The 22735-nt window shown below is 44.0% G+C and overlaps 1 protein-coding gene across 2 annotated transcripts in view; it reads left to right on the plus strand.

Annotated features, from left to right (window-relative positions):
• SYTL3 (synaptotagmin like 3) overlaps window positions 1-22735 on the plus strand; it is a 255264-nt gene that overhangs the window by 150868 nt on the left and 81661 nt on the right. For both annotated transcript variants that reach the window (XM_030198421.1, XM_030198420.1), the window contains exon 9: window positions 4227-4358. In XM_030198421.1, the coding sequence (XP_030054281.1) occupies window positions 4227-4358 (132 nt within the window). The remainder of the gene's footprint in view (window positions 1-4226; window positions 4359-22735) is intronic.

Raw genomic sequence — 22735 nt, forward strand, 5'->3', positions numbered from 1 at the left:
AGCCTTATGAAACTGGACATCCAAATGGCAGATGAAATTTAATGTGGAGAAATGCAAAGTTATTATTATTATTTATTTGGATTTTGCTCACACCTTTTTCAGTAGTAGCTCAAGGTGAGTTATATTTAGGTACACTGGATATTTCTCTGTCCCAGGAGGGCTCACAATCTAAGTTTGTACCTGATGATGCACATTGGGAAGAATAATGCACATTGGTGATGCACTTTGGGAAGAATAATCTGATGCAAAAACAGAAGAAACAAGTCTTCGCAAAAAGTATAAATAAAAAAACAAAACAGCGAAGAAGACTAAAAACTAATTAAAGGACGACGCTCCAGATACAAATCCAGATAAAGAAAATCAATATTTATTGATCGATGAACAAGTGCACTATTTTATTCTGATGCAAGAGACACTGCAGCTCCATTACAAGATCAACAATTGAATAACGAATAAAAGAATTGACATATCTGATCGTGAAAGACTCCTGATGCAGGCCCTGTAGGCAGAAACACAGCTGTCAAGTCTTGTTCATCGATCAATAAATATTGATTTTTTTTTTATCTGGAGCATTGTCCTTTCATTATTTTTTAGTCTTCTTTTTTTTTTAATTTGAAGAACAATAGACAGAAAAATCTCTTAAACCAAATGCTGACTGTACAGAAAAGTTTGGATTTACTGCCGTTGTAAAATTCAGTAAAGTTTTGCATAAAATCACAATGCCTTGGTTCAATTTGAGAGGGAGAGAGTGAACAGCTTACTCCAGTACTTACCAAAGAGAACTCAGGTAAAGCCCAGCTTAACTTCCTATGGCCTTCTGGATTATTATTTGACCCCGGCCTGCACCCAAGCTTGAGTGAGAAAGACTGAACGGTGTGGAGAGTAGGAGAAAGAAAGAATTTCTGTTTGTGATTATCTGGCTTGGTGGAAGAGTGAGACCCGGGTTACATAAGGAAGCAGCTTTTGGAAATGCTGGAAACATAGTAGGGAAAGGTAGTCTATGAAATGAGAAAATAGGCAGACTGCTAGACCAGTCTGGATGAGTGGATTATGCTCCTTATCAGCAGATGGAGGCAGAGAACAATAAAAATTCAATGATGTCATCCCCAGTATAATATGTGGTGCAGTCCTGGAATTAGCCAGTATTTCTATGCCTCCAGCAGATGATGCTGGTTAGACAGGTAAAGCAGGTATTTTTGGTATATGTCTTACTCCCTAGGGCTCAGTCCATGGGCTGTGTGCCTGAGGTTGTCTTGACTGGTTTTGGCTCCTAGGACTTGGTTCAAAGCCCTTCCCCTGGTTGAGATCAGAGGAATCCGTTCCCTTCCAGTTCACTGAACCTTGGCTTACAAGCCCTCATTTTGGTGTGTCTGGCTGGTGTAGGCTCTGTAAGGCCTCCACCAGTGGGGGTATTTTTTTTTTGTGCTACTCTCCCTCTCCCCTCTCCTTGGGTGAAACCTCTCTTTAGAAAAACTTCTGGAGAGTAGTTCTTCTGTTCTCAGCCCCAATCTGTGATACTTAGCTCAGTCCAGCTGGACTGGTGTGGAGTTCTTCTGGCCTTGACCATTGGGGGGGGGGGATTTGAGAATACCCTCCCCAGACCTATGGAGCCCCAGTTCCAGAACTTTGGCCTACAGGCCTCACTCTTTGGGGGTTTGTAAACAGCTACAGAGGAGGTTCCCTGAATAGTCTATTCCCCCACCATTGTTATCTACATTCTCCCTCCCCCTTTTCTCTACCCTCTACTCCTCTTCTCCAGGCCCCCCATGCTGCTTCTCTATCCCTTAAAAAAAAAAAAAAAAAGTAAATGTAAGGCAGTATACACTGTGGTTGCAGGTTGTGGAACTGTCCATTGTTCTGTGGCTTTTCTGATGTTCATCAGGCCTCCAAGGAGGAGTGAGCCTGGAAGTTGAGTTTGGGAGCAGCGGGAGAGAGGGGCAGTGCAGTAGAGGCAGCTCCTTGTTTGAGGGGGGGGGGGGTGTAAAGAGATGCAGTCAGTCCTGCCTTTGTACATAATGGCGGGATGAGGGCTGTGTGATCTGCTGATTCTGTATGTTGTACCCTTTGGTATCTTTCAGTTTTGTCTCCTATGGTTAAGGACAAGCCTCAAGAGTCACACAGACATAAGTTGTGGCATCATGCTAGATGTTTGAATCCTGAAACTTCTGCAGAAGGAATGTAATTAGCTCTGGCATTACAGTGAAGACCACCTAGGCATTAGTGACTATGCAAGTCTACCTAAGTTAGTAGCTTGTTGTGGAGGGTCCATAACCACCACAGCACTAGGATTCATTTAGGGACCGCTATCCTTTTGTTCTCAATGATGTTTACTGGTAGTCCTGCATTTCATAAGGTTTTGGCATGCTTGTGATGTATGCTAAGGTCCCTAGTAACCTCAAGAGGTAGTCCCAGTTGAAGTTGGTTCCTGATGAGGCTGGCTCAATTCTGGCTCCTATTTGACCCTTGCTTGTAGCAAATGGTTTGCAGAAGAGTGCTAGCAATCCTTTCAGGCCTTGTTTTGATTCCTTGTACAGTCTTGCATGTTCCTTGTACTCGGTAGGTCCACAACTGGTTCGAGTGGTGCTAGCAAGATTTCCTTGTGAATGGCAATAATGCGGTCTTCTGGTCCTATTAGATTTATGGGTTTGGTTGGGCCAGTCCAGAGGTCCTAAAAGGTTCAGGTTGCTTCTCAAAGCACTGTGTTCAGGCAATGGAGCAGGTCTGGTAATGTCTCCAAGGCTCTGCTTCTTACCCTAGTTGGTGACCACAGTCTTCAGGATCAAGTTCATCATTATTTGGTCAGTGTCAATATAGTTGGATGTTTGTTCCCTCAAGGGGTGCAGAGCTGTAAGTTTCTCTTTATGGTAGTGTGGGCACTGCCTCTGGGACATTCCAGGACATTGATTCATGAGGCAAGTAGCAGTAGACTCTCTCTTGGGAGTCGCTGCTTCCATAATCGACTGACAAAGTGGCATAATCAAAATCAAAGGGTTGCCACTTTGGGGTCCTTAGATCTTGCAGTTTCCAGTTTATTAACAAGTTTGATATTCCGCTTAAGGGAAATCCATCAAAGCGGTTTACAGTATATAAACAATAAATGGTAAAGAATAAAAATGAAAAAGAACTACAATGTTGATAGGAAAGAGAAACGGGTACTAAGGGTAGTATGTAAGAGTCTTGAATATAAGCATGGAAAGATGCCATCATGTGACCACACTTGAACTGGCAGGCAACAAGTATAGCAAGAATCAGAGGCCTTAAGAAACAAGTAGACCTTAAGTTGATCCTTAGAAGTGGCAGGGAATTCTCCAACCGGAGGGCTGAAGGGGCAGCATTCCAGAGATCAACTCCTTTGGTGCTAGCTGGCCAGCAGTCAATCTCTACATGCCGTTTGTCTGGACTGGTCTAGCTGGATGATAAGGAAGGTGAAATTTGTTCTTATCAGCTAATTTTCTTTCCTTGAATCCTGCTAGACTAGTCTAGGACTTTTCCAAGAAGACTGTGGTTGGATTCTTCTCTCGGGCACCATATGGCGACTTAAAGGACCTCTCAGGTTTCTTGATGACGTTCCCAGGAGGGTCTCCTAGCCCTAATAAGGGGGAGTCAATTGCTGCCATGCTATAATGCTGTACTTGAAGGCTGCAAAATTATGCTACATATAATGAACTATATTTTTCACTTCAGTGTTGCTCTATGCTCTGCTGCTGCTTCATCATGCTGTAGCTTTGGCTGCTTGTGTTTGATTTATAATGTTTTCAATAAGTGGGAATTATGCTATTTCAGGTTGTATATCTGTTTTGGCAATAGTACACTGGCAAGTTCTAGGTCATCACCATAACTTATGTTTGTGATAATATCACTGAATTGTCAATGTTCTCTCCCTCCACCTGCTGGTAGGGGACATAACCCACTTGTCCGGACTGGACTGATCCAGCATGATTCAAGGACAGGAAGTTAGCAGGTAAGAGCAAATTTTACCATTCATATAAGTGACTCTCACTCTCACAGCCTTCATAGAACCATCTTAAAATAATGCAACACACAGGGCCACAGGTAAGGTGAGGCAACCAGAGTGTTGGCCTTGGTACAGTATTTATTTCACAGTGCAGACTTTCAGTTTGTGGGGATGGGAGGGGTGCCACAGCATTACATTTTGTACAGCAGTGTTCTGGCACTGGTAACATGCTACTAACACTATATTATAACCAAAACTACACCTCTTTCAGATAACAAATGCACCATATCTGCTCAACCTCATAGCAAAGAAAAAAGAAGAGATGTGTGGAGAAAGCAATTTTAAGCAGGAAGAAGAATCCAATTTTATAAGCAACACAGTATTCTCTGGTGGCAGTAAATCTGTAAGTCTGGTTTTCTTGAAATGGAAAGCACAAATCCAACAATCAGGTCTAAAAAAGCTAAATGTATTATACAAGTTTGTGTTTTATTATATGGTTGTATGTACAGTATTCGGTATGTAGTGTTTGTGGCTTGATGTGGCTCTAGGTATGAAAGAAGAGCTGTGGTTATAGTTGCCATATTTTTAGTCCTAAAGTAGACATTAGGAAAAATGAAGGCAGATAAATGTCATGTGGCCTATCCAGTCTGCCTGTTCATGCCATCTACTATCCCTTCCTCTCTATTAGAAATCCTATGTGCTTGTCTCAAGCTTGATTGAATTCAAATAGTCTGTCTCCACCACCTCCACTGAGAGGTTGTTCCATGATTTTACCACTCTTTCCATGAAGTATATTTTCAGGTTACTCTTGAGTCTGTCCCCTTTTACCTTTATCCTATGCCCCCTCATTTCAGAGCATCCTGTCAATTGAAAGAGACTTGCCACGGAGGTATTTAAACATCTTTCATAGCTCCCCTTTCCGCTCTTTCTTCCAATGTCTGTAATTCAGATCTTTAAGTCGGGGTGCTGTAGAAAGAATAACTTTCCTTTTCAGTTGGCTTTTCATTTTATTGGTTGGAGAGCAGCGATGCCAGCTTTTGATTAGATGGTCCTTTTGCATAGGATTTGCTCATCTGTGGTAAATAATTACTTTGGATTTTTCTTCTGATATAACAGTTGTTTGGATTTTTGTTTCCCTTTCAATAACAAATATAGGGAGAACATACTGAAATAATTGGATAGAAAACCAGAAAAGAATGTTGTAAATGTCAAACATGAAAGAATTTCAGTAAAATATTCCCTTAAATATTCATAATGTCCTCTATGGTAAATCCATCAGTGTTTAGAGAACTACTGTCCCTTAAGTGCCTTAAAAGGTAGAGGACAAACAATTTTTTTTTACTTATTTGACAGCTTTTTAATTTATTTAAAAGCTTCCCATATATAGATATATAAATACCATGAAATAAAAAACTGAATATAACTAAAACTGCATAAAAGTGTAGTTGGTAGAAACAGCAGTTGTAAACTCTCTGTTTTGTGCTCTACACTGTATGTGATACAGATGGCCAAATTTCAGTGCAGATATCCAGTTTCCTGATAGGTTCCTCTTATTTGTTGTAATCTTCCTTAGGAAGCCTGGTGTTATAAAGATGGAATATATTGAAATTAAGTGGAAGTAAAATTAAACTCTCCTTTCATTTGGCACATGGAATCATATCTTTATCTGCTTTGTAGAAGTTTACATTTTAAATACACAAATGGGTTATTCTGTTTTGAGGATGAGTAGTGTACCTCACCAGCATTTGTCAAAATTAATTGATTTGGACAGGTGACATGCCCACTTCGGGGTTTTCAGCCAGTCAGGACACACCCAAGCCATACCCACTCCCTGACCCCTTTGACATCACCGTCCAAGCCACTCCCACTCCTCACCCCCTTGGGTGATGTCACTGATATGATGTCTTGACCCCACCTGAGCCCCATCCCTTTTGCATAGCCGTGCCTCTTACCATGCCATATTTGCACAGCTCGACCTCTTTTTGTATAGCCTCACCCCTTTAGGTGATGTCACAGGAAGTAGTTCAGAAGAATGCATTAAATCAGAACTGGACCTCTTTCAAGTGTCACCCATACACAAAAAGCATTTATGTGGAAATCCTTTATTGGCCTTATCGGAAACCTCACTGCTTGACTTTTACATAGCTGGTCACGGTGAAGATTATTTGGATTTGAACAATACATTGTTGTATCTGACATGTAAGATTGTGAAAGAAGATGGAACGGATATTGCAAGGGCGTCCAAAGTGACACTAGTAAATTATCCGATAGCCTCCCTCTTTAGTCAGCTGGACGTCACGATAGGATACAGGCTCATCAGTCAGAGCAACAACTGCTACCCTTATAGAGCCCTCATAGAGCTGCCTCTGAATTATGGTGAAGGACCCCCCCCCCCCCCCCCAAAAACGTAGCTTATGAGCGGTCTGTTTTATAAAGACTCAGCCAGGAACCATGAGATGGCACACCCCGGTGGCCGCAATGTTGGTTTCAATGAAAGGGCTCACTTTACTGCCGGTAGCCAGAAGGTAGAATTACTGGGCCGTTTACACAGCGATCTCTTTTTCCAAGAAAAACCACTGATCAACAGGGTGGATGTTGAGATAAAACTGACGAGAAGTAAAGATGCCTTCTGTTTAATGAGCAGGGATGCCGACGAACACTACAAAGTAGAGATCCTCTCCGCATCGTTGTTCGTAAAGAGTAAAAGTGTCACCAGGAGTAAGATTGGGTCACGCTGAAGCACTGTTGAAGTCCAACGTCAAGTATGCCATTGATGGGGCTGAAGGTATTTAGTATACCCCACGTTACCAACCAGGAAAAAATCCATACTGTCCAAGATAATCACCGTCCTAATTGCTGTCACAAACTTTCAAAAACCAACTTTCCACACATAGCTTTCTCGAAAAATGGTGATGGGCTTCTTCAAAAATGCCTCCATTAAATAGCGACATGATGACATCAACTCCATCCTCTCCAACTGACGTAAGGTTCATAAAAACGCCTTCCACTCAAGCGCAACATTTAACCCATGAGGCACCACCGTGCATAGAGAATAAATCCATCTTTGTTCTCGTCTCAGCATTCGTCTTATATCTCCTGTTCTTTCAGTAATCTGTAATTGCTCCAAAACACTACAGCAAATCTCTGCAAAGGAATGCCGTTTATCGGAAAAGTGCATTAACAGAGGCTCACTCAGTTTCCCAATTTGAATACAGTGACGATGTTCTATCAGGCGTGTTGTCAAAGCCCTAGAAGTCTGTCCTATGTAAAACAAATCACATGAACATCTCATTAGGTATATAACATTAATGGAATTACAGGTTGTGTTTGCTTGCAAAGGGTAAATTCTACCCGTGTGTCTGTCAACAAATTGACTAGAGTCCATCATTACCGAACAAACTGAACAAGTTCCACAAGGTGCATGACGTCCTGTACTTATGCTTATGTTCCTTCTATTCTAAATCTCCGCAGTACATAAAATATCATTTAAATTATTATTCATTTGATAGGAAAATAATGTTGTATACTTACTGAGATGTCCATGTGATTTATTTTACATAGAAGCAGAGGGAAGTGGGAATGTGAACCAGGATTCCCAAAGACCGAACCACAGCAGTAGTAAAAATGAAGCAAAGTTTATTAAACAATAAAATAACTCGACACAAAGTTGTGTTTCGGCCAGAAGGCCTACATCAGGAGTCTTTAAAAAGACCGTTGTTGTAAAAGTATGCCTGGATCGTAGGCAAGGCAATGTAGTGAACAGTGTTGAAACACAACTTTGTGTCGGGTCATTTTATTGTTTAATAAACTTTGCTTCATTTTTACTACTGCTGTGGTCCGGTCTTTGGGAATCCTGGTTCACATTTCCACTTCCCTCTGCTTTTGGGTTTCTCCGTGGGACTTCTTGAGTTCTCCTCATTCGTGGATTCTCTTTTGATTTATTTTACATAGGACAGACTTCTAGGGCTTTGAAAACACACATGATAGAACATCATCACTGTATTCAAGTTGGGAAATTGAGTGAGCCTCTGGTAATGCATTTTTCCGATGAACAGCATTCCTTTGCAGAGATTTGCTGTATTGTTTTGGAGCAATTACAGATTACTGAAAGAAGAGGAGATATAAGATGAATGCTGAGACAACGAGAACAAAGATGGATTTATTCTCTATGCATGGTGGTGCCTCATGGGTTAAATGTCGCGCTTGAGTGGAAGGCGTTTTTATGAAGCTTACATCAGTTGGAGAGGACAGAGTTGATGTCATCATGTCACTATTTAATGGAGGCATTTTTGAAGAAGCCTGTCACCATTTTGCGAGAAAGCTATGTGTGGAATGTTGGTTTTTGAAAGTTTGTGACAGCAATTAGGAAGGCAATTATCTTGGACAGTATGGATATTTTGAGAGAACATGCATTCCCTTGAAGCAACCCATGGTGATGAAACAGGGAACCCCTGTCAGGATTGAGAAAAATTTCCCAAGATAAGTATTGCTCATTTAATAAGAAGTTTTTTTTAAAGCTTTCACAGCTAATATAAGCTTTCCAAGTGGATAGACTATTCTGTATCTTGAAAAGTTCTTTTGGTCATTTGTGTTACAGAATTAATCAGGTGGAGTTTTTTTATGACTAATGATTGGGGAGAGTCACCCATGGATATGAAGGTTTACCTTACATGTGGATGGGAATCTCATGGAGGGGCATAATCGAAAGGGGCGCCCAAGTTTTCCTGAGGACGTCCCGGCGAAGGGGTGGGGAAACCCGTATTATTGAAACACCGTATTATCAAAACAAGATGGGCGTCCATCTTTTCGTTTCGATAATACGGTCGGTGACGCCCATATCTTGACATTTAGGTCGTCCCTAGAGATGGTCATCCTTAGACTTGGTAGTTTCTGATTTTTGGCGATAATAGAAACTAAGGACGTCCAGAAATGCAAGCCCTTTGGTCATGGGAGGAGCTAGCATTCGTAGTGCACTGGTCCCCCTAACATACCAGGACACCAACTTGGCACCCTAGGGGGCACTGCAGTGGACTTCAGATAAAGCTCCCAGGTACATAGCTCCCTTACCTTGTGTGCTGAGCCCCCCAAAACCCACTACCCCCAACTGTACACCACTACCATAGCCCTTACCGGTGAAGGGGGGCACCTAGATGTGGGTACAGAGGGTTTGTGGTGGGTTTGGAGGGCTCACATTTACCACCACAATTGTAACAGGTAGTGGGGGGATTGGGCTGGGTCCGCCTGCCTGAAGTGCAGTGCACCCACTAAAACTGCTCCAGGGACCTGCATGCTGCTGCAATGGTCCAGAGTATGACATTTGAGGCTGGCACAACAATTTTTTTAAGTTCTTTTTTTGAGGGTGGGTTAGTGACCACTGGGGGAGTAAGGGGAGGTCATCCTCGATTTCCTCCGGTGGGTCAGTTCGGGCACCTTTTTTGTGCCTTGGTCGTAAGAAAAACTGGACCAGGTAAAATCATCCCAAGTGCTCATCAGGGATGCTCTTTTTTTTTTTTCCATTATGGGTCGAGGACGCCCATGTGTTAGGCACGCCCAAGTCCCACCTTCGCCACGCCTCCAACAAGCCCCTGGGATCTTTGGTCGTCCCCGCGACGGAAAGCAGTTGGGGATGCCCAAAATCGGCTTTCGATTATGCCGATTTGGGCGACCCTGTGAGAAGGACACCCATCTTCCGATTTGTTTCGAAAGTTGGGCGTCCTTCTCTTTCGAAAATAAGCCTGATGGTGTCTGAAGTCTTTTTTTCTTCACCGTTTGGATAAGCTGCTGATATTATCTTATATGACCCTTCCAGAGATACAGAATAAAACAGTGGAGATTTGTTTGTGAATTTTGGTAATTGAAATTACCCGTTATTATAGTGTTGCCCAATTTGCCAGCTTTCCTAATCTCTGTAAACATTTCTTCATCCATCTGTTAATTCTGTCGCGTAGGACAGTAGTACAGCCGTACAAGAATACTCCTTCCCTTCACACATGGAATTTCTAATGATTCCATGCTGTTATCTGTTTCATGTGGAATGTTTACTTTATTTGACTCAATTCCCTCTTTAACATATAGCGCAACCCCCACTCCAATTTGATCCTCTCTATCATTGTGATACAATTTCTACTCTGTTAACAGTGTCCCATTGATTGTCCTCTTTCCACCATGTCTCTGAGATGCCTATTATAGCTACCTCATCATGTAGTGCTATGTAACTCTCCTGTCTTATTTTGTAGGCTTCTAGCATTTGTATACAGGCACTTCAAATTGTGTTTTTTTCCTTTGATCTATAAGCTGCTTAGAAGTTGAAGGGAATAAATTTGCATCCTTTATCCTGTTGTCTTTAGACACACCTGGCTTACTTTCAGCATTGTTGAAACCTCTGTACTGGGATTCCCTAGATGTCCTGTTTCAATGGTATCCTTCAAGGATACTCCACACTGAACCATACACTCATAGGTGACTATCGGCTCCCTCCCCCCTCCCCCCATTCTAGTTTAAAAGCTGCTCTGTCTCCTTTTTAAAAGTTAGCACCAGCAGCCTGTTTCCTTCCCAGTTAAGTTGGAGCCCATCCTTTCGGAACAGTCTCCCTCTTTTTACTACTAACTAACATTTCTAAAGCGCTACTAGGGTTACGCAGCGCTGTACAATTTAAACATAGGACAGTCCCTGCTCAAAGAGCTTACAATCTAAAAGACAAGAGAACAATCTAAAGACAAGTGAACAATCTAGAGGACTAGTGAACAGTTAATCTGATAGGGTGGATAGATTGGGGCATTCTATATTTCTCGAGCGGTTAGGCGCCGAAGGCAGCATTGAAGAGGTGAGTTTTAAGCAGAGATTTGAAGATGGGTAGGGAGGGGGCATGGCGTATGGGTAAAGGAAGATTGTTCCAGGCATAGGGTGAGGCAAGGCAGAATGAGCGGAGCCTGGAGTTGGCAGTGGTGGAGAAGGGTACTGAGAGAAGGGCTTTGTCCTGTGAGCGGAGGTTACGAGCGGGAACATAGGGGGAGATGAGGGTGGAGAGGTAGTGAGGAGCCGCAGACTGAGTGCATTTGTAGGTAAGGAGGAGGAGCTTGAATTGTATGCGATATCTGATCGGAAGCCAATGAAGTGATTTGAGGAGAGGGGTGATATGAGTATATCGGTTTTGGCGGAATATAAGACGTGCGGCAGCGTTCTGAACGGATTGAAGGGGGGATAGATGGGTGAGTGGGAGGCCGCTGAGGAGTAAGTTGCAGTAATCAAGGCGAGAGGTAATGAGAGCGTGGACGAGAGTTCTGGTGGTGTGCTCAGAGAGGAAAGGGCGAATTTTGCTGATGTTGAAGAGGAAGAAGCGACAGGTCTTGGCAGTCTGTTAGATATGAGCAGAGAAGGAGAGGGAGGAGTCGAAGATGACTCCGAGGTTGCGGGCAGATGGGACGGGGAGGATGAGGGTGTTATCAACTGAGATAGAGAGTGGAGGAAGAGGAGAAGTGGGTTTAGGAGGAAAGACGAGGAGCTCGGTCTTGGACATGTTCAGCTTCAGGTGGCGGTTGGACATCCATGCCGCAATGTCGGATAAACAGGCCGATACCTTGGCCTGGGTCTCCGCGGTGATGTCAGGTGTGGAGAGGTATAGCTGGGTGTCATCAGCATAAAGATGATACTGAAAACCATGAGACGAGATCAGCGAGCCCAGGGAAGAGGTGTAGATTGAGAAGAGGAGGGGTCCAAGGACAGATCCCTGGGGAACTCCAACAGATAGTGGGATGGGAGTGGAGGAAGATCCATGGGAGTGTACCCTGAAGGTGCGGTGGGAGAGATAAGAGGAGAACCAGGAGAGGACAGGGCCTTGGAACCCAAAAGAGGACAGCGTGGCAAGAAGTAAATCATGATTGACAGTGTCAAACGCAGCGGAAAGATCGAGGAGGATGAGGATGGAGTAGTGACCTCTGGATTTGGCCAGGAGCAGGTCATTGCAAACTTTAGAGAGTGCCGTTTCTGTCGAGTGCAGAGGGCGAAAACCGGATTGAAGTGGATCGAGGATGGCATGAGAGGAGAGAAAATCAAGGCAGCGGCTGTGAACGGCGCGCTCAAGTATTTTGGAAAGGAAGGGTACAAGAGAGATGGGGCGGTAGTTGGAGGGGCAGGTAGGGTCAAGTGAAGGTTTTTTGAGGAGAGGTGTGACAACGGCGTGCTTGAAGGTGTCAGGGACAGTTGCAGTGGAGAGAGAGAGGTTGAGGATGCGACAGATGGAGGGGGTGACAGTATGGGAGATGGTGTTGAGTAGGTTGGTGGGGATGGGATCAGAGGAACAGGTGGTGCATTTCGAGGAGGAAAGAAGGCGGGAAGTTTCATCCTCGGTGATCTCAGGAAAAGAGGAGAAAGAGACCTGGGTAGGTTGGTTGAGGGAGAGGGTTAAAGGGTGAAGAGGAGGTGGTGGCTTGGTCGTGAACTCAAGGTTGATCTTTTGCACTTTGTCGCGGAAATAGTCGGCCAGTGATTGAGGAGAGAGAGAAGGGGGAGTAGGAGCGGGGGGCACTTTTAGGAGGGAGTTAAGGGTGGTAAAGAGATGACGAGGGTTGGAGCTGAGAGAATTGGTCAATTGGGTGTAATAGTCCTGTTTTGCACGGAATAGGGAGGAGTGGAGGGAGGATAGCATGAATTTGTAGTGGAAGAAGTCTGAAAGGGTACGAGATTTCCTCCAGAGGCGCTCAGCGGATCGGGTGCAGGAGCGAAGGTAACGGATGCAAGGAGTCAGCCAGGGCTGGGGATTGGTGCGCTTTGTGGGACGGGAGATGGATGGCGCGAGGGTGTCCAAAGCAGAGGAGAGAGCGGTATTGTAAGCGGAGACCGCTTTGTCGACAGTTTCGGAGGACGTGATGGAGGGGAGGAGATTAGAGATAGTAGATGATAAGGTGGAGGGGTCAATAGCCTGGAGGTTCTTGGAGGTGGTGGTTAAAGTTGGACGGGGTGGAGGGGGGGTGAAGAAGTGTGAATGTGATCAGGTGATGGAGAGAGGAAGAGCTGAGACGTGGAAATTGGAGGGTGAGCCGGAGGAGGAGAGGACGAGGTCAAGACAATGGCCGTCACGGTGAGTAGGGGTGGTGGAGCACAGCTGGAGGTTGAAGGAGGATGTTAGGGTGAGGAACTTAGAGGCATGGGGGTCGGATAGGTCATCAGCATGTACGTTAAAGTCTCCGAGAATGAGGGACGGAGATGAGGGGTCAAGAAAGACAGAGAGCCAAGCATCAAAGTCGGCAAGGAAGGAAGGGAAGGATTTATCAGGGGGGCGGTAAATGACTGCCACTCTGAGTGGTAGGGGGTAGAATAGCCGGATGGAATGGGCTTCAAAGGATGAGAAGCAGTGAGACTGCGGTAGGTGGAGCGGTTGGAAACTACAGGAGGGTGAGAGTAGTAGCCCAACGCCTCCGCCGCGGCCAACTGGGCGGGGCGTGTGGGAGAAGAGAGAGCCTCCATGGCAGAGGGCTGCAACTGAGGCAGAGTCTTCCGGGGAGATCCAGGTTTCGGTTAGGGCCTAAATCCCTCATCCCTGCACCATCATCTTAACCAGACTTCGGAGCGCTGCCTGCCTTTTAGGTCTTGCACATGTAACAGGAAGCATCTCTGAAAATGTTACCCTGGAGGATCTGGACTTCAGCTTTCTACCTAAGAGCCTAAATTTGGCTTCCAGAACCTCCCTTCCACATTTTCCTAAGTCATTATTATCCACAAGTACCAAGACAGCCGGCTGCTGCCCAGCACTATCTAAGATTCTATGTGATGCGTGAGGTCCACCACCTTCGCACCAGGCAGGCAAGTGACCAGGGGATCCTCACGTCCACCAGCCATCCATTTATCCTACATGCCTAATGATCGAATAACCAACTACAACAGCTGTCCTAACCTTTCCCACCTGGACAGAAGTTCTCGGAGACATATCCTCAGTACGAGAGGATAGTGCATCCCCTGGTGGGCAGGTCCTGGTTACAGGAGTACGTCCTACTTCACCAGGGTGATGCTGTCCTTCTAGGAGACCTCCCTTCTCCAAGGCAGCACTTGTGCTGCTTCTGTACATCGTTCATGTAGGTCTCATCTATGTACTTCTCTGTCTCCCTCAGGTCCTCCAAGTCTGCTATTCTAGCCTATAGATAACGTTCTTTGAGAGCTAGGAGCTCTTTGCATCGGGCACACACATATAACTGCTCACAAACTGGGAAATAATCATACATGTGACACTCAATGCGAAAGACTGGATAGCACTCCTCTCACTGCTGGGCTGCTGTCTCCATCTTAGTTTTTTTCAGTTGTTCAGTAATTTAAAACTTGCTAAGCTATTAAGGATAGTCTGATATAAGTCTTTAGCTTATATGGTATAATGTGTAAAAGCTGCCTAGTAGTTGATGGGGGTAATTAAGAATTATTTACCTCTGTCTATTGTTTATTAAAATGTAGTTGGGCTTCTTAAGGATATTCTGACTTCAGCATTTTGCTAGTATCTCTTAAAGGTACCTTATTCCAAACTGTGCATGCCTGAACATCTGTCAGCTTTTCTCTATGATCTAGTTTAAAAGCTGTTCTATCTCCTTTTTAAGCATTAGTGCCAACAGCCTGGGTTAAGCTGGATTCCATCATTTCAGAATAGGTTCTCCCGTCCTCAAAATCTTACCTAGTTTCTGACAAATTTAAATCTCTATTCGATCATCATCATCTCTTCCATGCATCATCATCTCTTCCATGTATTAAGACTCTGCCTGCCTCTGGGGTCCTGTTCAGAGAATGTGGTATATGTATGAGAATGCTACCTTGGAGGTTGTGGATTTCAACTTCTACTTAAAAGCCAGAATTGGGCTTTTAGAACCTCCTTTCCACACATTCCTAGGCTATTGGTACAAAAATGTCAGGAAATGAAAGGTGAGAACTCAAGTCTCAAGGAAGAAGAGGAACAGAAAAGTGGCAAAACTTTGCACCAAGAAATAAAAAGAAAGGGTGGGGAGGAGCTCAAGGAATGGGAGGGACTAAATCAACTAAACCCACCATACTCTCCTGGATTTGTAAGGGGGGAGTAAAGGATTCCTGAGGGAATGTGTACTGATGCTGAGAAAGCTGGAGGGGAACCAAGACATGGAAGCTAAGGAACGAAGGACAAAGGAGGACCAGAGTGAGTACTAAGATGCCAGAGTTGGCAGGCCTATATGCAGATGCAAGGATTGCCTGGGTGTGCATCACTCATTGGAGCTAGTACTGTGGTGCAGTGGATGGTGAGTATCCCCAATATTGAACAATCTCCTTCACTATGAAAAGTTGGCTGCAGTAGACTTAGCTAGAAGTCTTAACAGTGCAGAAATAGGTAAGAATCCGAAGACTAAAACCTGGCTAATAGGTGAGATGGATCAAGAACAACTCAGATATTACAGCTCAATAAAAGTGGAGAAGATATATGGATTAGTGACAGAGCTATGAGAACCTGAGAGAAGACTGAGGGGTTCTCTTGCATATGAAGCACACAATGTATGTGGAACCTGCAGAGATATATTAATTTGAAATTCTACCCATATCAGAAAAGCAGCTAAGAATTATCACACGATACAGTTAAATGTAATATAGATTGTAATAGCCTATAAAACATCTATTTTTGTTGTAGCTGACCCGTCAAAGGGTATCATCCAGTGGCGTAGCGAGGGCAGCTGACACCCGGGGCGGGTCGCCGATGCGCACTCCCCCCCCCCCCCCCCCCGGGTGCAGCACGACGCACCCCCCCCCCCCCTCTGGAACGCACCACCCTCTCTGGAATGCACCCCCCTTCTGGAGCGCGTACTTACTTCGAAAGCGGGGCGGGCGGGCCGAACTGCCCCGAGTGCACGTCACTAGGAGCTGCGTCAGCTCCGCTGGTTCCCTGCTCTCTCTGTCCCGGAACAGGAAGTAACCTGTTCCGGGGCAGAGAGAGCAGGGACGCAGTGAAGCCGACACCCCCCCAGCGGCGTGCACCCGGGGCGGACCGCCCCCCTTCCTACGCCAGTGGTTTCATCATAACTAGAAACTCTAGCCAAAAACTGTAAAGCTAGTTGCCACAGCTGAGAAGATCACAATGCTAAGCTATTTCATACTAGGTATAAAGCCAGCCACATACCTAAGAAGCCCCTTTTATACAGGCAGAGTATTGAAAATTTTAATCTAATCTTTATTAGGAGTCAGCAAAGGCGGTGCCTTTCATATACGCAGACAATGTCATAATATACATTCCTTACAAAACCAATGACAGAAATCACCAACGAAATCAAGCTAAGCTTCAACATCATGGACTTATGGGCTAATGCATTTCAACTAAAACTCAATAAAGAAAAAACACATTGTCTTATCCTCTCATCCCAGCACAGCACGGACAACCCCACAAACATTGATACCCCAGATCACACCCTCCCTATCTCAGACAGCCTGAAAATCCTCTGCGTTATAATGGACTGTAACCTAACACTGGAGAACCAAGTAAAATCCACGACAAAGAAAATGTTCCATTCAATGTGGGAACTCAAACGCGTGCAACAATTCTTCCTAAGGGAAACATTTTGCAACCTGATACAATCAATGGTAATAAGCCACCTAGATTACTGCAATGGAATCTAAGCAGAATGCAAAGAACAAACCTTAAAGAAATTTCAGACCGCTCAAAACATGGCAGCTAGGCTTATATTTGGAAAAACGCGATTTGAAAGTGCAAAACCCCTCCGTGAAAAACTTTACTGGCTCCCAATCAAAGAATGCATTGCCTTTAAAATCTGCACCATGGTTCACAAAATCATCTACGGCGAAGCACCTGGATACATTTCAGACTTAATCGACTTACCAACCAGAAACGCATCCGATCTAACATGAACATATCTAAATCCACACTACCCAAGCTGTAAAGGTCTTAAATACATATCTACCTATGCATCCAGCTTTTCCTACATAAGCACACAACTGTGGAATATGCTACCAAAAGCCATGAAAACGATGTATGACCACCTAAACTTCCAGAAAATACTAAAAACCACCCTGTTTAAAAAAGGCATACCCTCCTGATCCAACCTAAATGCCTGACCTCGGCTACACAAGAAAACTAACACACGTAATGAACATAACTCTACTCCTCAGCTCTGATTTTTATTGTGGCTCTGCCATATAAACTTCATCCTACCGTAACATCACATTGTATTTGTTCACACCGGAACCTACAAATGCCTTTCTGGTACTATGTAAGCCAATTGAGCCTGCAAATAGGTGGGAAAATGTGGGATACAAATGTAACAAATAAATACATTTGAGAGATTTATCCTGTCCCCATTAACAACCATACTGCAGTATTTATGGTTTATAGCTTATGCTTTATTAATATACAACAGTATTCTGTGTGTCTAACTTTAATTTCATTAGTTCCACACAAATAACATTTGTTGAACTGGTCAAGAATGGGAGAAAAAGACTTCAGAATCTCAGCTATATAATTATCTGTTATTACACTGAGCAGTACCATCACCAATCATAAAAACCTCCCACCCTCCTTAAACCAGCAGTAGTGCTAAAACCTTTACAGATGGCTTAAAATGTGGTAGCCAGAATATTGATGGGAGGAAATTGTAAGCTCTCCTATTAGATTGTAAGCTCTCTTGAGCAGGGACTGTCTTTTCTACATGTTAAATTGTGAAGCTCTGCGTACGACTGGTAGAGCTATAGAAATGATCTATAGTCGTAGTAGGAAATCCATTTTGAATTTGCATCTCCACTGTTGCATGTAATACATTGGCTACCCATTGTATATTGCATAAGGTTTAAGATCTTATTATTACATAGTAACATAGTAGATGACGGCAGAAAAACACCTGCACGGTCCATCCAGTCTGCCCAACAAGATAAACTCATATGTGCTAGTTTTTGTGTATACCTTACCTTGATTTGTACCTGTCTTTTTCAGGGCACAGACCGTATAAGTCCGCCCAGTACTATCCCCGCCTCCCAACCACCAGCCCTGCCTCCCACCACCGGCTCTGGCACAGACCATATAAGTCTGCCCAGCACTATCCCCGCCTCCCACCCGCCAGCCCCGGCACAGACCGTATAAGTCTGCCCAGCACTAGCCCCGCCTCCCACCGGCTCTGCCACCCATGATCTTATTATTGATATAAAACACTTAGGGTTCCTTTTACTAAGCTGTAGGAAAAAAGTGGCCATAGCGCGCCCTTATATGGGTCTTCCTTGCGCTAAGGCCATTTTTACCACAGCCAAAAAACGGCAGATTTTCCATTTTCCAAATTAATGGCCATTAATGAAAAATGATGCATCAGAACTTACCTACACATATTCTGTATGCACGGTAAGGGCTCACGCACTTATCCTGCACTAATGAGTTAGCACACAGTAATGTAGTTGAGCTGATTAGTGCAGAAATGCCCACTGTCTGCCTCCCAGACATGCCCCTTCTGTGGAAAAAAAATGTAGGGTGTGGTTTGCTTGCACACATTGCAAAATTATTGCAGGATGCCTCAGCACATCCCTTTTAAGCTGTAGTAAGTACGCACTGGGACTTACTGCAGCTTAGTAAAAGGAGCCCTTAGTAATGAGATCCTGATGTTATAGCTTCGTCATTAAGAATTTATAGATCATCTCGATCCTTAAGATCAATGACTTAATGCTTGTTGGATGTACACAGTCAGAAACAGGTGCAGCTTTGTGAGACATGTGAATGGATATATTTTGCTGTTGCCTGGTACTTTGGAATGCATTACCATTGAACCTGTGATTGATTGATTACCAACACAGTAGAATCTAGGAAACAGCCTAAGACTTATTTATGTTTACTTGCTTATCCCAGCTCTTAAAGTGAGGTATATATGGTATGTTGAAGAATGTGGCGTATATAGACACTATAATTCTTCTGTATTAGCTACTTTGTTTGACAATAATGTATTGTCCAGTGTGATTTTTTTTATATTATGTATTTTATTGTGTATGTTTGTAACCCTTTGTGACCATTGGGTGCATATAATAATAATAATCATCATCATATAGAATATGCTTCAATCAGGTACCCACTGGGGGCCTGTATATAGGTGCACTGTTATAGAATTACTTCCTTTCAGAGTAAATGTATAAAGAGGGCCTACTTTTCTTTATAGAATACTAGCACAGCAGACCAAATGTGTCCAGACTTAAAGTCCACCTCTTTACCACTGCTTTTGACTCCTAACCATTACTCACTTGCCCTGTCCTTTATCCTCACCTCTTTGCTCCCTTACCCTTAATTGTTTTCTGTTTTCCTGTCTTATCTAGATTGTAAGCTCTTTGAGCAGGGCCTGTCTCTTTTTTGTGTATGGTGTACAGCGCTGCGTACGCCTTGTAGCGCTATAGAAATGATAAATAGTAGCAGTGTATGATTTAGCCACAATCACTTGTACCAGCCATAGAGCTGGTATAGATGCTCACTCCTAGATTGCTGAAAAAAACAAGTGTAATTTGTAGTCTTCTATATTTTATGCACATAACTGTGTACTCTACCCTCAAGCTACGTGCCATTGCATTTAGGCACAATTTTATAGAATGCACCTAATTTTTAGCTTATTTTACAAAAACACACATTGCCTATGTCTTTATGAAATGCTCGCACAAATCCTGCTTGGGAACATGAGTAAACATTTAGCATGTATTTTATAAAATGTGTATATAAATGGTGAATTAGCCTGCACTCCATCCTACCTTCTTCCCTGAATATGGCCTACTCTAAAGTCACATATGAATCTGTGCCTAATTGCACACTTTGTATTTTTACATATGCTGTAATTTTATAAGGCCTTTTTTGTACATAAATCAACAATTTACATGCTTAAGGATTTGTAAGTGATCACAAAGAACAAAAATTGAGTCAGAAGGGCTACCACTTCAAATGAACTGCATTGATCATGTCAAGAAACAGCACAGGCCTCTTATGTTGTTGCTGGGCTGTCTGAGAGGTGAGTTTGTTCTCAGGGAAACAGTGACAGAGGAAGGAAGATTACTGGCTGTTCCAGATGACTGCAAAGCCCATTTGTGTCTGGAAGAAATTCAGAGAGCTGAGAGAAGGCAGCTGGAATTATAGCCTCAAGCTCTGTTCTATACCTGTAATCATTAAGGCTAGACTACCTCTTACCAAGACCCTTATGGTTATTCGGGATGCCTTTTAGACTGTCTTGGTGAGATGATATTTATTTAACAATTTTTCTTCTGATAGGTTTCATAAAATATTGGTAAACTTTTGAGAGTCCAACCTTAGAATAGAGACATTGGGGGAAAAAGGGTTAATCAGATTAAAGCTGTAACCGCTTCCTTAAAATAGGATGAAAGCACCCACATCCAGAGGAACAGGTGCTGCAGAGACATCTGCGAGTGGGACCCCCTCTGATGTCAGCAGGGAGTGCTCACTGGAACAACTGAAATACAGCAGTGGCTGTGGTACATGGCCGCAGGTGCGCAACCACAGTGGCGTGGCCCAAAGGAGGCCGGAGGGATTGGAGACTCTGATCCTGCACTTTTATCTACTATTGTGAGTACTTAAAAAAAACGTATTCTTTATTCAAAGAGAGAAACTTAACACGGGCAGATTGCCAACAGAATAATAGTCAGGATCATACAACATAACTACAACTGAACCCCAACTCCCCCATTGCCCGGCAAAATCTCCAACAGTTAGGAATGTGGAAATCTGAAGACCTGAATTCTCCAAATTAAGTAATTGCCCCGCCATTGGCGATATGGCTTCCATATAGTACAAAAACGACCCATAGTATCATGTTTAAGAGCAGTCAGTTTAGACATCAAATACAAGTAATCCAGTTTAAGCAACAAATTGTCCTTGGTAGGGGGATCCGGCTGCCTCCATGCTGCCGTCAGACAGACGCACAGCCGACACCACCATGACCATCAATTGGACCGCAGAAGAAATCCATTGAGCAGGTAACTGAGCACAGAAGGATGACAGGAATGCCCTACCAAACTGAAACACTTGAGATACCATAGTCCAATAACTCTGTATTTTGGAACACATCCACCAGATATGTTCAAAAGATCCCTCTACAGTACAGCCCCTACAACGGTGTCCCGAACCAGTCCCAAAAAGCTTATGCAACCTGGCAGGAGTATAATACCACTGAAATACCATTTTATAACCATGTTCAATGTAATTAGAAGCAATGGACACCTTTGTAAGCTGCCTGTAAATGGACTGCCATTGTAAACTTGCCAGGGGTCCACCCAACATTGTCTCCCAACACTTTTCATAAAGTTGAAAAATAGATTTACTATACAGCAGGGTTTTATAAAATCTAGAAATCAAACCTATCCCCACTCCCATGCGAAAAATCTTAAGAGCATGTTCCCCCCCCCCCCCCCCCCCCCTTCCCCATTCAGGAAGAACCTTTTTCTGCATAAAGTCTTGCAATTGGTCATAAAAGAAATATTCAACATCCTGCAACCCATACCTATCCCGTAATGCAGCAAAAGGAATAGGGGACCCCTGAATCATCAACTGACCCAGCACTCTTTTTCTCCCACATATGAAACACTCCAGTATAGGCTGGTGCAGCAAACCCTGATGCATACAAAATGGGAGTGGTGAAAAAATATTGCTGTTTAGAAAACAAATTAAGATGAAGTGAATACCATAATTTAAGAGTACAAAAAGCTCCTTATGGTGCCTGCTGATGCCTGGAGTGCAACTGAGACGGAGAAAGCCAGGGCATCTCCCGTAGCACTCCCTGCTTCAACTGTACCCAGCATTTAAACAGAAAACTGTCCATTCAAAGAGGGCTGTTAGCTGGGGGGATAGTTCAAGGAAAACAGATGATCTAAATCTGCTGGAATGGAGACCCCCAAATAATGGATGGTATGAGGAGCTCACCGCAGTGGCGTAGCCACAGGTGGGCCTGGGTGGGCCAGGGCCCACCCACTTAGGGCTCAGGCCCACCCAACAGTAGCACACGTTTAGCGGTAGCTGGTGGGGAGCCCAAGCTCCGCCAGCTGAAGACTTCCTCCTGATGGTAACAAAAACACTATTCTCCGTGATACCCGGCACATGCTAAGTTTTCAGCACATGCCTGCTGCAGACTGCCAAGGTGGAAAGAAGCGTTTTCCCACCAGCTGAGATTTTTTGGTGGTGGGGAGGGGGAAAACACTTGGTGCCCACCCACTTTCTGCCTAGGTCCACCCAAAATCTGTTTTCTGGCTATGCCGCTGGCTCACCGGAAAGGAAAACGCTTACACAGCACCAAAGAAGGAGGATCTGTCATCGTAAGATTCAAAAGTTCAGATTTTGCCAGATTGATAGTGAAACCCAACACCCTCCCATAACAAAGCAGGAGACCCATCACAGCTGATAAAGAAGGCAATGAGTCCGTAAATGTAAAAAGGATATCATTAGCATATAATAAAATCTGATGATCCTTCTCCCTGACTCGAATTCTACCAAACACGGGGCAGTCCCGGATCACCTGAGCCAGTGGTTCCATAGTCAACCTAAAAATAAGCGGGGAAAAATGGCAGCCCTGCCGAGTGCCTTGATGGATGTGGAAGAAATCTATATAACTGCCATTTATACAAAGACTAGCCAGCGGGGAATCATATAGAAGTGTCAACCGATGCAAGAAGTCACCAGAGAACCCAAAGCGCTGATGGGTAGCAAACATAAATGACCATGACACCCGGTCAAAAGCCTTCTCCGCATCGATTTCCAACACCACTGCAGGAATCAGATCCTGACGTGCCACCCAAATAAGATCTAACAACCTCCGCACG

This window comes from Microcaecilia unicolor, chromosome 3, assembly GCF_901765095.1.
Source record: "Microcaecilia unicolor chromosome 3, aMicUni1.1, whole genome shotgun sequence".
NCBI classification, from domain to species: domain Eukaryota; kingdom Metazoa; phylum Chordata; class Amphibia; order Gymnophiona; family Siphonopidae; genus Microcaecilia; species Microcaecilia unicolor.